Source organism: Diceros bicornis, chromosome 14 (genome assembly GCF_020826845.1).
Source record: "Diceros bicornis minor isolate mBicDic1 chromosome 14, mDicBic1.mat.cur, whole genome shotgun sequence".
Lineage (NCBI taxonomy): Eukaryota > Metazoa > Chordata > Mammalia > Perissodactyla > Rhinocerotidae > Diceros > Diceros bicornis.
The window spans coordinates 27,846,174-27,861,859 of record NC_080753.1 but is presented as its reverse complement, the minus strand read 5'-3'; the positions used below and the strand labels follow the sequence as shown (position 1 = coordinate 27,861,859).

Below are 15,686 nucleotides of genomic sequence, written 5' to 3'. Positions count from 1 at the left end.
AAAATACAAAGAACATAAAAGAAATCATCTTTTGCTTCAATTCCTGATGTTACTCCTTCCTTCCCTCTCTCCTTTCTTTTTTTTTTTTTATTTATTTTTTTCCCCCAAAGCCCCAGTAGATAGTTGTGTGTCATAGCTGTACATCCTTCCAGTTGCTGTATGTGGGATGCGGCCTCAGCATGGCCAGAGAAGTGGTGCGTCGGTGCGCACCCAGGATCCGAACCTGGGCCGCCAGCAGCAGAGCGTGCACACTTAACCACTAAGCCACGGGGCCGGCCCTTCCCTCTCTCCTTTCTATCTATTCATATCTTACTCATCCTTTAAGACCACTGTTAAGTTCTACATCCTCCATGGAGCCTTCCTTGACCTCTTTAGCTTCCTCTGAACCCTGCCCTTGTGGATGATACCCTCAATTAGAACTTAATCATAGAATATCTTGTTAAATCCCTTAAATTCATCTTGTGTTACTTGGAAAAGCAGAATGGTATGGTGCCACTCTGCCACTTTGCTATGCAGCCTCGAGCAAATTACTTCTCTCTGTTTCTGCTTATTTATCTGCAAACCAGTGAAGACAGCAAAACTGCCCATATCCTAGGATTTACATTAGGATCCATATAAAGTGGTTAGAAAAATGCCTAACACATCTTTGATGCTCAGTCAATGTTGGCTGCTTTACAGTGTCTTTTTTGCTCCTTTCACCCAACCCATTTTCAGCACTCAGCCTTTATGTTCAATGAAATGTTGGTTTCTGCCCTCAATACGTTTATAATATAGTTGTAAATAATACAGAAAATTAAGGCTGTATATTTATTAAATGATAAATGAGATATACAATAAATAAATATTTTCATTAGCATCTTTTTAGCGCCTAGCGAGATGTTCCATGAAATCTTTTTGAGTGAATATTTTTTTCCTGTTACTTAGATGCACTTTGTTGGTTTTGCAAGTCTCACATCAGCAATTTTATTCTACATTTTAAAAGATGGAAGACAATTCCCTCACCAACTCCCAAACATATGATATTCTGTGTCTGTCCCTCTCTCTCTCTCTCTCACACACGTGAGCGTGCGCGCGCGCACACACACGATGGCCCTTTTTCTTTATCAGTTAGATATGCAGGGTTTTTGTTCATGTGCCTGATCTTTTTGATCTGAGGCATACACTTTCCCAGTCTTCTAATAAGGTATTTTATAATAGTCTCCAGGCTTCCTCGAGCCTTTATACATTCTAAACTACTCCTTTTTATTTTTACCTATTCAGTAACACTCAGGAACTATAAAATCTTTGTGTACAGTGCCTTCAGTAAATACTGATTATTTTTACTCAAATTGTCAGTACTGAATGTGTAAAATCCCAAAAATAAATCTAGGTTATTTTTTAAAAAAAACAAATGAATTGGTAATGAATTTAAATATACTTTACTGGAAGATAAAAACCCTTTCTTTCTCAAACCTTGCTGAGGAAACTGAAAGCTGACTAGAAGAGATTTATAAACTTGAAACAAAGCCACATCTTATTGAGGACAAGAAGCAGTTCTAACTTGACCACACAGATTCCCTGACCATTCTGAAGCTGGCACATTCTGGATTTCCTAGCTGTCCACCACTACCACAATTATTACAACTTAAAAAAAGAGGCTTTAATCTTTTAAAATTTAGGTCTTTTCATGTCTTACAGTTTGTAGTGGATAATCACATATATTCCACATATAAGACATATATGTGAAATTTCAATTTTTCTAAATAATCTTATAACTATTGAGGTAATTGGAGATATTTTAAGGTAAAGAAAGAAGTACATTACAGTTGGCTTTCTCCAGTCCCGATTTTCCTTTCTTTGTATTTCACCAAACAAGGAGAGAGTAAAATAAAAAATAATGGTGACTTTTTCAAAATTAAACTTTAAACTGAAAAATTGAGTAATTCTCTTTTCAGGAGAAAAATAAGAGATGCAGACCCAAATTATGTCCACTCAATTAATTGCAAATATCTTATAGAGAGAAAGCTCTACAGACCTAGTTATATAAGTGCACAACTCAGAGGTACTTTAAAAAACAGTGTACAGTTCAAACTTTTTCTAAACTTCTGTGATTACAGAAATTGCTGAAGTCATTCCTTTGACAATGACTTGATTAAATCTATATCAGGTAGAATATGGAAACCACCTAAGGATTAATTTGGCTATTGTTCAAGTTAACATTAACAAATTCTCCTTTTTCTAGAGAATTGTTAGCATAATTACAGGCTTTATCTTTCCAAAAGCACTTGTCATTTAATTATTAGCATGATTTTTCTGATTCTTTGTTAGATTCTTTGAGACAGTACAGGTAGTGCTATTTTTATTATTTAAACTACATTTTGATGAATCAAAACATATCCTCAAAGAGTAACTTTTAATGCAAAACATACTTGAATGTTTAATGATCTTTAAAAGCAGTTTTAAGTAAATAAAAGCTCTTTGCCAAGCAAGGTCCATGTTTTGTAACTTCCAGCTGTGAGGCACCCACCATATAAAGCAGACATATTAAATGTTAATCACTTTAGCTCTAACTAATTAAATATTTAGCCCTACCAAGATCTAGAGAAAGTGAAAAAGGTTGAACTTGATTTAATGTATACAACTATTTTGAATCACATTCTCTCCTAAGAAGATTAAAATCAAACTATTTATCCAGCATTTCACCTTTGGAACCCCCAAGGTGCAAGACCGTTCCAAAATTCTTCCTTTTCATTATCATTGTCATAATCACAATCAGCATTATTGCCATCATAGCTAATATTTACTAGAGGTTTACTCTGTGCTAGGTTACGTGCTTTACATGCAGAATTTTATTTGCTCCTTACAACAGCACTATGAGGTAGGTGCTATTATTATCTCCATTCAGAGTCTAAAGCTTAGAAGGTTAAGTAACTTCACGAATGTCACATAACTAGTAGGTGCCAGATCCCAGATTTGAAAGCAGGCTAAGTCAGTTTGAAGCCTTTGTTCCTAACCTTTACTTTATTTTGCCTAAGACCACTTAATTCACTTAAATTTGGTATAAATTGACTTTAATCATGACCTTTTAGTTGGGACTCATTTTGGTGTTCCCCTTCATCAACAAATGTTGGATAAAGTATGTGTTCAAGGGCCAGCCCCGTGGCTTAGTGGTTAAGTGCTCACGCTCCGCTACTGGCAGCCTGGGTTCGGATCCTGGGCGCGTACTGACGCACCGCTTCTCCGGCCATGCTGAGGCCGAGTCCCACATACAGCAACTACAAGGATGTGCAACTATGACATACAACTATCTACTGGGGCTTTGGGGAAAAGAAAAGGAGGAGGACTGGCAATGGATGTTAGCTCAGAGCTGGTCTTCCTCAGCAAAAAAAAAAAAAAAAAAGAGGAGGATTAGCATGGATGTTAGCTCAGGGCTGATCTTCCTCACAGAAAAAAAAAAAAGTACGTGTTCAAGGAATAGGGAGACAAACTATAATTGAAAAGTTAATTAACAAAGAGATGAAAACAAACAAACACATGATTGTCAGATGAGTGGTATGGACAGTGAACGAATGTTTGGAGTTTGTTTAGCAATCTGTGGTGGAACCACAATTGTGTCCTGAAGCACGGAAAGGCTATAAATAAAAATAAAGAGGAGAGGGCATTCTCAGAACAGGTTGACTGCCTCTGCAAAGGCAGAAAGTCTGGAAAGTGCTAGGTGAGTGGGAACAAGTAGGAATAGTCCAGTAGGACTTGAGAAAGGAAAGGGAGGGTAGAGGAGTTAGAGGTGGGGGTCACATACATTTATACTTGATGTCTTACTCAGTACCAAGGACAGTTTTAGACCCCGATAAGCGGAAGGCTTTGAATACTGGAGAGTTGATTTGGGGTCATTTCTTCTCTTCCTCTCTCAGCTGTTGTATGACCCCGTGTCATCCTACTTATGTTTCATTTTCCTATCTGCAAAAAAGAGACTAATTCTTGTTCCCTTGGGTTTTTGCCTAGTCATCAAAAATGAATGAGTTAGGCCACAGTACACAAACAAAAGGAAAATATGTAATATTTTAGAAGACAAATTCATAAAAGTTGTGAAATATCTGAGCATCTTTATAAAACAAGCACTATAGAAAACTTTTAATGAAACATTTAAATTCATTAATGACTGCAGCTATACAGATCCTGGAACCTCCTCATTTTTCCTTTAACAGGCAGGAACTTGAAAAAAATTAAAATGGGATGTAGTTAGCTTTCAATTACTTAGGCCACTAACAATTCAATTTGTGGATTACATAGAATCTTTATTTACTCATTTCACACGTCGTTATCAACTCTACATGAAGTTTAAAAGGACAAAGGATGAAAGTCGAATTGGTCAGTTTTCTATGTTATTTCCATGGGGGGCAGGGTGAGGGGGGATTTCCTTTGAGGCAAGACTGGGGCAGCCAATAATTGCTGGTATTGCCTGACTGGTAATAACAGGCTGATGAAAAGGGGAATGTAACGTGAAAACTCTGATTAAATCAAGCGCACCCTCCCACCCTCGTCTTAGATGAGACATTTTTCTCTCCCGCCCTCACAGAAGGGGCTGAGACAGCATCTGGCATCACAATACTGACATTTGTTTCGTGATTTCCTCTTTCCCGGGCACTCTGACACACATCACTCCTTGGGAATCAGGAATCACACTGGTACCTTTCTGCATTTTTAAAATAGAAATCGGCTTGAGAATCTGGGGGCTGAGCTTTCCACCGGCTGTGACCACCGCGATCTGGTCCCCTCCCCCGAATAAGCGGAGCTCTCCCCCAGTTTGATCCCAGGCCTGCGACACCTCCACTCCCTCTGTGAAACCGCCGTGACTCACATCTTGCAGCTCCTTCGCCCCCCACGCGCCCCCAACACACAAACCCCGAGGAGCCCACAGCGCGTCGTCAACCCGCCCAAGCCGAGTTGGAGGTCTCGGGTCTGAGTCACACAGAAAGACCACCCTCGTCGGCATCCCCCCACACACAGTCCCTCACACCCCGGCGCGCCGGCGGCCCGGCCTCCCCGCCTGACACACCAACGCCCGTCGTCGCTGCGCAACTTGTTATGCTCCAGCTCGAGCCCTTGACCCAAAAACCTCCGAGAAACGGAGAGCCGCAGAGCCGGCCTCGGGCGGCCTTTGATGGCTTTGTTATTGTTTGGGTTTGAATCGATACGCCCCTCCCTATCCTTCCTCCCTCTCTGCTCGACACCCAGCTCCCGCCTCCCCTCACGCCCCGCGCCCCTCCCCCTCCACTTTGGCGCCTTTTCCTTCCCGCCACGTCGTGGCGGCGTAGACACCATTCTGACTGCGAGAGCGGGGCGGGGCGGGGGCGGGGTGCGCCGCGTTATGCAGATCATCCGGCTTCTGGTTGGCTGGAGACGCGCCGGCGGGGGCGGGGCCGGGGCGCGGCCTCGGAGCGGGCGGGGCGGGGGCCGAGGGGAGTAGCCCCGTCCCGCCGCTTCCCCACCCCCTCTCCTCCCTCGGCCGGCCCGGCAGCCCCGCTCCCCGCCTAGGCCTCCCGGAGAGGCCCCGCCCCATCCCCGCCCGCCCGCGCGCCCCCCCGCCCGCGCGCCCCCCCGCCCGCGCGCTCCGCCCCTTTACTCCTGGCGGCTGGGCGAGCCCGGCGTCTGCTGCAGCGGCCGCTGTGGCGGAGGAGGCCCGAGAGGACTTGGCGGCAGCGGCGGCGGTGGCAGGACCGGCAGAAGCAGCAGCAGCAGCAGCAGCAGCTACAAGTCCTCTGTGTCGCGGCGCTGCCGCACGAGCCCCAAGAGCCGCCCACCCCGCCACCCTCGGCGCTGCCTGACCCCGCCGGCGTGTCCGCCAGCCGCCAGCCCCGGCAGCGCCCCCAGTCGTCCTCCGACTCGCTCTCGGCCTTCCGCGCCAGCCGCAGCCGCAGCCGCAACGCCACCCGCAGCCTCAGTCCCAGCCGTAGGCACAGCCACCGGCGCAGCCCCAGCCCCAGCTCCTGCCACAACTCCTCCAGACACAGTCCCTGCGCCGACGCCCTGGAGGTTGGGATGCTCTTGTCCAAAATCAACTCGCTTGCCCACCTGCGCGCCGCGCCCTGCAACGACCTGCACGCCACCAAGCTGGCGCCCGGTGAGCGTCCCCCCAACCCGGGGCTGGGGGGAGGCTGGACCCCCAGGGTAGGAGCCTGGGGGCTTGCGGCCCGGCACTGAGTCCCCTGTGTCTCCCCCTTTCCTAGGCAAGGAGAAGGAGCCCCTGGAGTCGCAGTACCAGGTGGGCCCGCTACTGGGCAGCGGCGGCTTCGGCTCAGTCTACTCAGGCATCCGTGTCGCCGACAACTTGCCAGTGAGTGGGCGCCCCGCCGTGGGGAGGGCGCGCCGGGCGGGGGGCGCACGGGTGTGCTTTGGCCCCGGCGATGGGACCTAATGGAGACTCTCGGGGGGGTTCCCAGGTGGCCATCAAGCACGTGGAGAAAGACCGGATTTCCGACTGGGGAGAGCTGGTGAGTGCCTTGGAGGGAGCGACCCCCAGGATGGGTGGGGTGAGAGGCACCCTCCGACTCCCGCCCTAAAGCAGCCCCCTCGCCCCTGCAGCCCAATGGCACCCGAGTGCCCATGGAAGTGGTCCTGCTGAAGAAGGTGAGCTCGGGCTTCTCCGGCGTCATTAGGCTCCTGGACTGGTTCGAGAGGCCGGACAGTTTCGTTTTGATCCTGGAGAGGCCTGAGCCGGTGCAAGACCTCTTCGACTTTATCACGGAGAGGGGGGCCCTGCAGGAGGAGCTGGCCCGCAGCTTCTTCTGGCAGGTGCTGGAGGCCGTGCGACACTGCCACAACTGCGGGGTGCTCCACCGCGACATCAAGGACGAGAACATCCTCATCGACCTCAATCGCGGCGAGCTCAAGCTCATCGACTTCGGGTCGGGGGCGCTGCTCAAGGACACCGTCTACACGGACTTCGATGGTGAGCCAGGCCCGGGAGGGAACTGCCCGGGAGGGAGCTGCCCAGGTGACTCGGCCTGGCCTGGAGGCCTCGGCCAGCTTCCCTCTCCGGCCCTTTGTAAAGGTCATCTGGCCGCCTGGCTCGATGCTAGCAGGGGTGGGGCGAAGGAGAGCCTCCCAGCGTAGTAAAGCCGGGGATTTCAAGCCAGCTGAACCTGTAATGTTTCTGGCATGATTTTATTTTTTAAGTGGAATTCAGTGGGTTCCAAGCTTTCCCGATGAATAAGAGGTTGTGGGCAACCGGCCGTAGCCCAGATTTCTGAAGTCTGACCCAGTTTCCCCGCCAGTAAAAGGATGGGAGGGGGGAAGAAGGAGGAGAGAGCGGGAGAGAGAAAAATTGATGCCGGTTTTGTCATTTTTGTTTTGTTTTATGAGGGAGTTAGTTTTCTGTACGGTAGTTTTTAGAGCTGCAATTTTTTCCTCCCCTTTCATCTAGGGACGGATAGGGAATAGAAACAGTAGTTTCACTAAATAATTCATTTTGTTGATTTTTTTTTTTTTGGTGTTGTAGGGTGAGGGAGTTGGGAATGAATGTTGTGAAATAAGATCTCTTGCTGGTTTGAAAATTAGTTGGGTGTCTCCGCAGAGAGGATGAAAACCTATCCTAGGGAGGGGCTTGGAGCGGGTTCTTTCAGAAGAGATGGGATGGAGAGCTTGAGATCAAAGCAGAGAGGGTGGGTCATCATCTGAGCGGCTTAACCCAACGAACGACAGCCTTTCAAAACTTGTGACTGGGGCTTGTGGTTTGTGTTTATTTGCCCTTGGAGGACGCTGGGTTGGGCTGCATTTTTTTGTATTTAACAGTTAATGGCTGGCCGGGTCCTCCCATGTTTTTTCCTTCGAGTCTTTGCTGCCCCCTAGTGAGCACCAGCGGGATGGCCCCCATTTTTTTACAACCCAAAGTTTGTAAACAGGAATCACGTGGTCTGAAACCAGCCCTGCCGCTCTGTCTACCTTTCTAATGAGGGGAGGAAAGGGTGTGGGTATCTGCCCCTGCGCTCAGAGGGTGGGGAGGAAGGCCTGCCAAAGGGCACCCTGACTTAGGATGTTGTGTAAGTGTCCCCGCCTGGATTATATCTGAGATAAGAATCTCACACGGGCTGCTGGGCGAGGTTTAATGCAATTTAAGGATAGTCTGTGGGATACCTCCCTTGATTGTGCAAACATTCATCCCTTCATCCCATTGCGGGTGGTCCTGCCACATACAGGCCTCAGGCTTTGGGTCTGCGGCCAGCCCTGTTTGTTTCTTGGAGCAGTTTGTAAAGAATTTCAGTTTATGGTCTGGGCTGGTAGAGAGGTGGGTAATGCGTTGGGTTGGAGAGAAGCCGTAAGCCTACGCTCCTCCGCTCCTTTAGCCCAGGGGGAAAAACGCAGCTCCTGAGAGAAGTGGGGTGGTGCTTTGTTTTTTTAAAGAGTTGCTCAACATACCACTTAGTTGCTTTGTGTTTTATTTTTGCTAAAACCGTATTTTCCTTCCTATTCCCCTGGCTTGCAGGGACCCGAGTGTATAGTCCTCCAGAGTGGATCCGCTACCATCGATACCATGGCAGGTCGGCAGCTGTCTGGTCTCTGGGGATCCTGCTGTATGATATGGTCTGTGGAGATATTCCTTTTGAGCACGATGAGGAGATCATCAGGGGCCAAGTGTTCTTCAGGCAGAGGGTCTCTTCAGGTAACTTCTGTGAAGCCCCTTGTTGAGGAGAACCAGGAATCACAAGGCTGTTAGTTCTCAGGGGACAGTCTTTGGATTCTGAAGAGCTCCACTCTCCAGGAGATGTTACGACCCTTGGCTTAGCAGAATTCTAGGCCAATGCTTCGTACTTGAGAGCTGGCCCCCAGGAATCGAATGGTTTGCATTTGAGGGTTCCTTGGGAGGTCAGAGAAAGAGCACATGTGAGAATATTTAGAAGAAAAGACCATTTAGTTTCACTGAAACGTTTGTTTAAGTACCAACAGAGTCCTGATCCCTCAACTCCTGGCTGTTCTGCCAGGGAGTGAAGAGTTGAGGGTTCTTTTGAGCCTTCTCCCTTAAGACAGGCTCTCTAAATATTGTGGTTCCGGGGACCTCATTGTGGGTGGTGTTCAGATTTGTAAGTCGGTAGGTGAATTGAATCACCTCATCACGCTCAGTGATGTCTCATCAAAATCCCTTGTCATCATCTTTCCTATTTCTGTTGAGTGGGCGTCGTGGGAAAGGCCCCAGCTATTGAAGTTTGAAAACCACAGGTTTAAGAGGGGAGCTGTTTTTTAGCTGAAAGCAGACTGGAGGGTCCAGATGTTGATTAATACCTTGCCATTAAAGAATATGGGTTCTAAAAAGTTTGTGGTCTCTGTTGAACCCCAGACTTGTGGGCCCCCCGGGAAGCAAATTGAGAAGACCTTTGCATTGCAAAAACAAGTTGAGTCATTCATAACCTCTGTTGTCTTGCTTTCTGCAGAGTGTCAGCATCTCATTAGATGGTGCTTGGCCCTGAGACCATCAGATCGGCCAACCTTTGAAGAAATCCAGAATCATCCGTGGATGCAAGATGTCCTCCTGCCCCAGGAAACCGCTGAGATCCATCTCCACAGCCTGTCACCAGGGCCCAGCAAATAGCAGCTTTTCCTGCAGGTCCTCCCCTCCCTGTCAGATGCTCCGGGGAGGGGAAGCTTCTGTTTCCAGCTTCCCAAGTACCGGTGACACTTCTTGCCAAGCAGGACAGTGCTTGATACAGGAACAACATTTACAACTCATTCCAGACCCCAGGCCCCTGGAGGCTGCCTCCTGACACGGGGGAAGAGACTCTACTCCAGGCGTCCTAGGCCTCAACTCCTCCTGTAGATCCTCTCTCCTTCTCATAGGTGTCCAGCACTGCTGGACTCTGCAAAACCCCGGGGGTGGGGGGTGGGGATGGGTCAGAACCCTGCCATGGAACTGTTCCCTTCATCACAAGTTCTGCTGAATGCCGCGATGGGTCGGGTAGGGGGAAATCGGGTTGGGGTGGGATAGGACTAGCACCATTTTAAGTCCCTGTCACCTCTTCCGACTCTTCTGAGTGCCTTCTGTGGGGACTCCGGCTGTGCTGGGAGAAATACTTGAACTTGCCTCTTTTACCTGCTGCTTCTCCAAAAATCTGCCTGGGTTTGGTTCCCTGTTTTTCTCTCCTGCCCCCCTCCCCCCATCCTTCATATGAAAGGTGCCATGGAAGAGGCTACAGGGCCAAAACGCTGAGCCACCTGCCCTTTTTCTGCCTCCTTTAGTAAAACTCGGAGCGAACTGGTCTTCCTTTTTGGTTTTTACTTAACTGTTTCCAAGCCAAGACCTCACACACACACAAAATGCACAAACAATGCAAATCAACAGAAAAAAAACTGTAAATGTGTGTACAGTTGGCATGGTAGTGTACAAAAGGATTGTAGTTGATCTAATTTTTTTTTAATTTCTTGCCTTTAAGTTATTTTACCCGTTTTTTTTTTTTTTTGTTTTTTGGAAAGATGCGCATTCTAACCCGGAGGTCAACGTTATGTATTTATTTATTTATTTATTTGGTTCCCTTCCCACTCCAAGCTTCCACGGCTGCTGCCACAGTTTTCTTTTCTCCTTTCCTCCTCTGACTTGGGGACCTTTTGGGGAGGGCTGCGACGCTTGCTCTGTTCATAGGGTGACGGGATTCAGGTGGGGCGGCTGCTGCAGCTCCCTGATGGCTGCCAGGCCCCTCGTCTACTTACCCTGGTGGGTATGGGTTCCATGGGTGATGGGGGAGGGGCGTTGCTGACTGTGTATATAGGATAGATATATGAAAAGCAGTTCTGGATGGTGTGCCTTCCGGATCCTCTCTGGGGCTGTGTTTTGAGCAGCATGTAGCCTGCTGGTTTTATCTGAGTGAAATACTGTACAGGGGAATAAAGAGATCTTATTTTTTTTTTTTTATACTTGGCGTTTTTTGAATAAAAACCTTTTGTCTTAACTTTCGGTTTTTAAGTGTTGTCCATGCAAAGGTGTGCTAATGTGCATTTATCGAACACTTTGTAAGTGCCAAAATCTTACCCTAGAAGGAAAAGGGGAACTTTCAGCCTGAATCTGGTTTCCTTCAGCGGGACTTCTGGGGTGGTCACCTTTCTGAAATGAACTTGTGGCCAAAGGGTAGGGGGCTGATCTTGGGTGGACACGATTTGACCTGAGGCGCCCAAGGAAATCGCAACTCTCCTGATGCAAATTCTAGAGCTGCGCTAATGCAGCACGTGTGGCTGTTTCCCACTTGCGCTAGTGACATTTCATGAAATAGCCACTTGTCACCATTGGCAGTGGAACTATAGAACATTTCCATCATTGCAGAAAGTTCTGTTGGACAGGGCTGACCTAGAAATATCAAATATAGTCTTATTGCTAACCTAACAGTTGAAGCTTTTTTCAACTGTCTCTCCCACTAGTAAAACATTTTGAGCATGTACTCTTGATATGTAAGTGTACTGAAAAACTATCACACCTGTATTACCCTCAGTTCCTGATGCAAGTTCCCTTCACCTTTAGTGTGGATTTTAGTTATTAGCAATACCAGGTGGGTGGGAATGGGATTTTGACTTAAAACAGTTATCCCCTCCAATGTGCTTGGTAGATGGCTTATAATGGCAGTAGGTGAAAATTTAGCTCTGCCATTTTCTTACTGCTTGTGCTTGGGTAATTAGTATTTTTAGTCCATGATTTCTTTGCAGGAGACTGTTTAAGCCCCTTGTCCATTTTGTGAGAGTTTAGTTTAAACTGAGTGGTAGAACCCGTGAATCCACTCAGTACACGTGGCCTGAATACATCCTGCTATGCCGAAAGCACACTGGAGGGTGTACCACTGTCGATTTGCATATCAAGTATTAGTAAATGTTGGTTTCTTGTTTCTTTATAAGCATCTGCAGCAATTCTAACATTCTTCCCTCAGTGCGTGCACACACACCCTCTGGACACCGGCCCAGATGCTGTCTTGTCGGGTTGCTTGAGGGTCCAGGCCACCATACCCTTCACCCCTTATTGTCTATCCTGAAGCTTGGCCCGGATCCCAAACCTTAGCTCAGCGTTCACGTGGCTGCGGGAGAGGAAGGAAGGATTTCTTGGTTCTGGGGTTTGCTTTTCTGAGTTCCCCTTTTCTCTGTCCTCCCTGCTCTCCCTGTGCCAAACACACACAGGAACTCCCAATCTCAGAGCATGAAGGTTGCATGCCTCACCGTTTCCAGTAAAGTTGACACTTGAACAATTGAAGGTTGCTCCAAAGTTTTAAGGATATCTAGCAAAGCCTCACCCTTTCTCCGTTGAAGTGAGTTTCTGGCAGTTTCCCCATTCTCTGTTGAGACTGCTGGGGGTGATGGAAGACAGTGTCTCTTTGAAGAAATACATATTGTGCTCCTAATGGGTGCAAGATATTAGGGGTTGTACGGGAAGGGTGAACGATCATATTTAGTCTCTTCTCATGGGCAGTTTAAAATCTAGTGTGGAAAGGGAGTCAGATCACTAATATGACTGTGTGGCCACAGGAATATAGAGGGGAGCAAGGGTTAGGGGTACTGACTTGGGAATCAGCCTGGGGCCTTGATTCTAGACCATTACTTACCTGGATTCCTTGGGCAAGCTATTACACCGTCTGAGACTAATCTCTAAATAGAGATACTGCTTGATTGGATTATTGAGAAGATTGAATTAAATAAAGGGTGTAATGAGAGCAAATACTATCTCCTGCTCAGGGATGCGTACATATGTAGTAAAAGTACTAAGAAGTACAGGGCAATAAAGTCCTAGAGTCAGGATAGTGGTTATTACCTCTGGGGAGGAGGAAGGGAGGTTGTGATTTGGGGAGGGGTATCTGCACAGGGGCCTTCAACTCTTTGGACAATGCTTTATTTCATATGCTAGATGGTGAAGACTGAGGTGTTTGCATTATTCTTTATAGCTTCTGGTTTGTCTTAAATATTTCATGATAAATTTTTAAAAGTAATGAACAAATTTGTGCTTATCACACAGGGGGCAGCAGATAGAGTTATTACTATCTTTGGCTGAGGTGATCTGGGAAGGCTTCAAAGAGGAGGCAGCATTTCAACGGGACTTGGAAGGATGAGCATCGGTTTGTTTGCCTGTAAATTGAGGCACTGAACACGCAAACAGAGCAGAGAGATCCAGAGGGGCTAATGTTTTTTTCCCCTGTTAGACCAGGGATCAGCAAACTACAGCCTACTGACTGAGTCTGGCACACCGCCTCGGTTTGCACAGCCTGCAAACTATGACCTAGTTTTACATTTTAAATTGTTGAAAAAGGATTGAGTGAAGAATAATATTTCGTAACATGTAAAAATTATATGAAATTCATTTGTCAGCATTCATAAATAAAGCTCACCCATTTATGAATTGTCTAAGGCTGCCTTGGTGCTACAATGGCAGAGTTGAGTAGTTGTGACAAAGACCTACCTTATTTTGGCAAATCCAAAAATATTTACTATCAGGCCCTTACAGAAAAAGTTTGCTAACCCCTGTATTAGAACATGGTCTCACTGATTCATCTGCATTTTTCCTGACACTTAGCAATACTAGCTAACACTCATTCAGTACCTACTACGTGCTCCGCACTGTTCTGCCTGCTTTGTGTGTATTAACTTATTTAATCTTCCAACAATTCTCTGTGAGCTAGATGCTATTATTTATCCCTATTTTACAGATGGGGAAAACTGAGGTGCATAGCAGTTAATTACCATGTCAAAGGTCACATACCTAAGAAGTGGCCAGATCAGAATTTGGACCCAGGCAGTCCATGCTCATTACTACTCTGCTACACTGCCACCTAATAGATGTTTGTGGAGTAATTGTCTCCAGGTTCCTTCAGGGTCCAGGATCTGGAGGTCAGGGCAGTTCTTCCCCAAAGAGTCAGGTAAGCAGTTCTAGTCTGTGGAAATATTCATTACTGGCTCTTGTGAGCTACCCTTCACTTGGGCCTGGGTGGGGAGGAAGAGTTGGAGGCCGTGAAGGGAGGAGAAAGGGGATTGGGGGGGTGGTTAGGGGTGGGGCAGGGACTCATTTCTTGTAAATGTTGCTCAGCTCCCCCAACTGCTCTGCTGGTTCTTGGAAACCCTTACCACAAAGGATCTATCGAGAACAGTGTTAAAGCAGATATGGCCTCATCCCCCAGTTCATTTCCTGCCCAGCCTTGCGCTAGTAACCCCGATTGCCAAGAGCAAGGTTGCAGTGACCCCTCAGCATTGCTGTGGGAGGAAGTGCAGAAATGAGCAGAACTAGGGTCAAGCTGAGAGGGCAGTCTTCATTTTTATTTATTGTAACAGGACATCCGAGGTACAGAATTGGATTAATCATAATCCTTGGCTCATGACATATTCTCATCATTGGTCCAGGCATGGTCCGCTGTTATTATTATACTATACTGGGTGGTGAACCCACCACCCAACTCAAGAAGCTGACAGTAACAGTGACATCCATCTATCCACATGTGCCTCTGTTAGTCCATTCCTTGCCTCTCCCAGATAGAAACTGCTGTCCTGACTTTTGTGTTTAGCATTCTCTTACATTTCTTAAAATAGTTTTTATTTTATAGACATGTTTCAACTTTTAGTTGTTCTTGAACGTTATAAAAAGAGTACCATGCATGTACGTGATGATCTAGAATTTGCTCTTTTCACTCGACATTATGTTATAAAGATTCATGCATGTGGTAGCACGTGGTTCATTTTCACTCTAGAATATTCCATTGTATGGACAGGCATTTGGGTTGTGGCTGGTGGAGGCCAGTCTTTAGGGGCCCCCTCGGTTAAATTGCTTAGAAGGTCAGCACACACAGCAAGGTGTGGCCCTTGCCCAATACTCCAGGGTGAGAGCCAGTGACCATGTAGCCATTCGAGATTTATCCATGGAGCACCAAGTATGCACCAGCCACCGTACTGCAAACACTGAGAACTCCTTTTTCATGTGTTTTCTCATCTGCCCCCTTCAGAGTTCACCATGATGCCAGCAAGGAGACAAGTGTCACAGCAAAGCAAAGATCTCATGTTGCATGGGCTCCCTGTGAGATCTATGGATCTGGCAGAGACTGTTGTGTATGTAGTGTGGTGTGGGGGTGATGGTATTGTGTGATGGTGTGTGTATGTGTGCAAATATATGTATCTTTGGTGTGCGTGGTGAAGCATGGTGGTATATATGTTTTTGTGTATGTGTGTCGGTGTTAATGTAGAGTACAGTGTGTGTGGGTGTTGTATATGTGTACATATGTGTATGTATATGCCGCTGTACATACACACTCATTCTTGCAGTTACTACCTGCTCACCCCACCTGGACTAAGGAGTCCTATTTCTTCGCTCTGTGGCTTGGCTCCTCCTTTTCCTGCCTCTGCCCTGATTCTGTCCTCTGCCCCACTCCCTTCTCTCACCTCTCTTCATCTCTGTCTTCTTCCTGATCTCCGACTCAAATCTTTCCTCCCATAACCACCCACCCAATTCTCTCCATTCCTCTTCCCAGCTCCTCCTTCAGATGGCCCAACCCAATATACCTTTGAGGTCTCATCTTCACCTGTCCTCCTTGCAATCTTCATAAAACTGTTGGCTCCTCTCTCCTTCTTGAAACTTCTCCCCTGGTTTCACAACCGCTGGTTTGCCTTCGACTCCTCTGCCGCTTAGGCCGTTTCCTCCCCCTCTCCTTGTTCTTTGAACTTGATGTTCTTTCCTTTCCTCACCCCAAGCCCTCTGCGTTGGTCAGGACCCC

At 47.2% G+C, this 15,686-nt stretch overlaps 1 protein-coding gene across 1 annotated transcript; it reads left to right on the top strand.

Moving 5' to 3' along the window:
• Positions 1-5,647: 5,647 nt before the first annotated feature.
• Positions 5,648-10,914, top strand: PIM1 (Pim-1 proto-oncogene, serine/threonine kinase). Its single transcript, XM_058554462.1, has 6 exons — positions 5,648-6,100; positions 6,207-6,313; positions 6,420-6,470; positions 6,562-6,928; positions 8,462-8,638; positions 9,405-10,914. Exons 1-6 carry the CDS (start codon positions 6,019-6,021, stop codon positions 9,560-9,562), a joined length of 942 nt encoding a protein of 313 aa, XP_058410445.1. The 5' UTR covers positions 5,648-6,018; the 3' UTR covers positions 9,563-10,914.
• Positions 10,915-15,686: the final 4,772 nt, after the last annotated feature.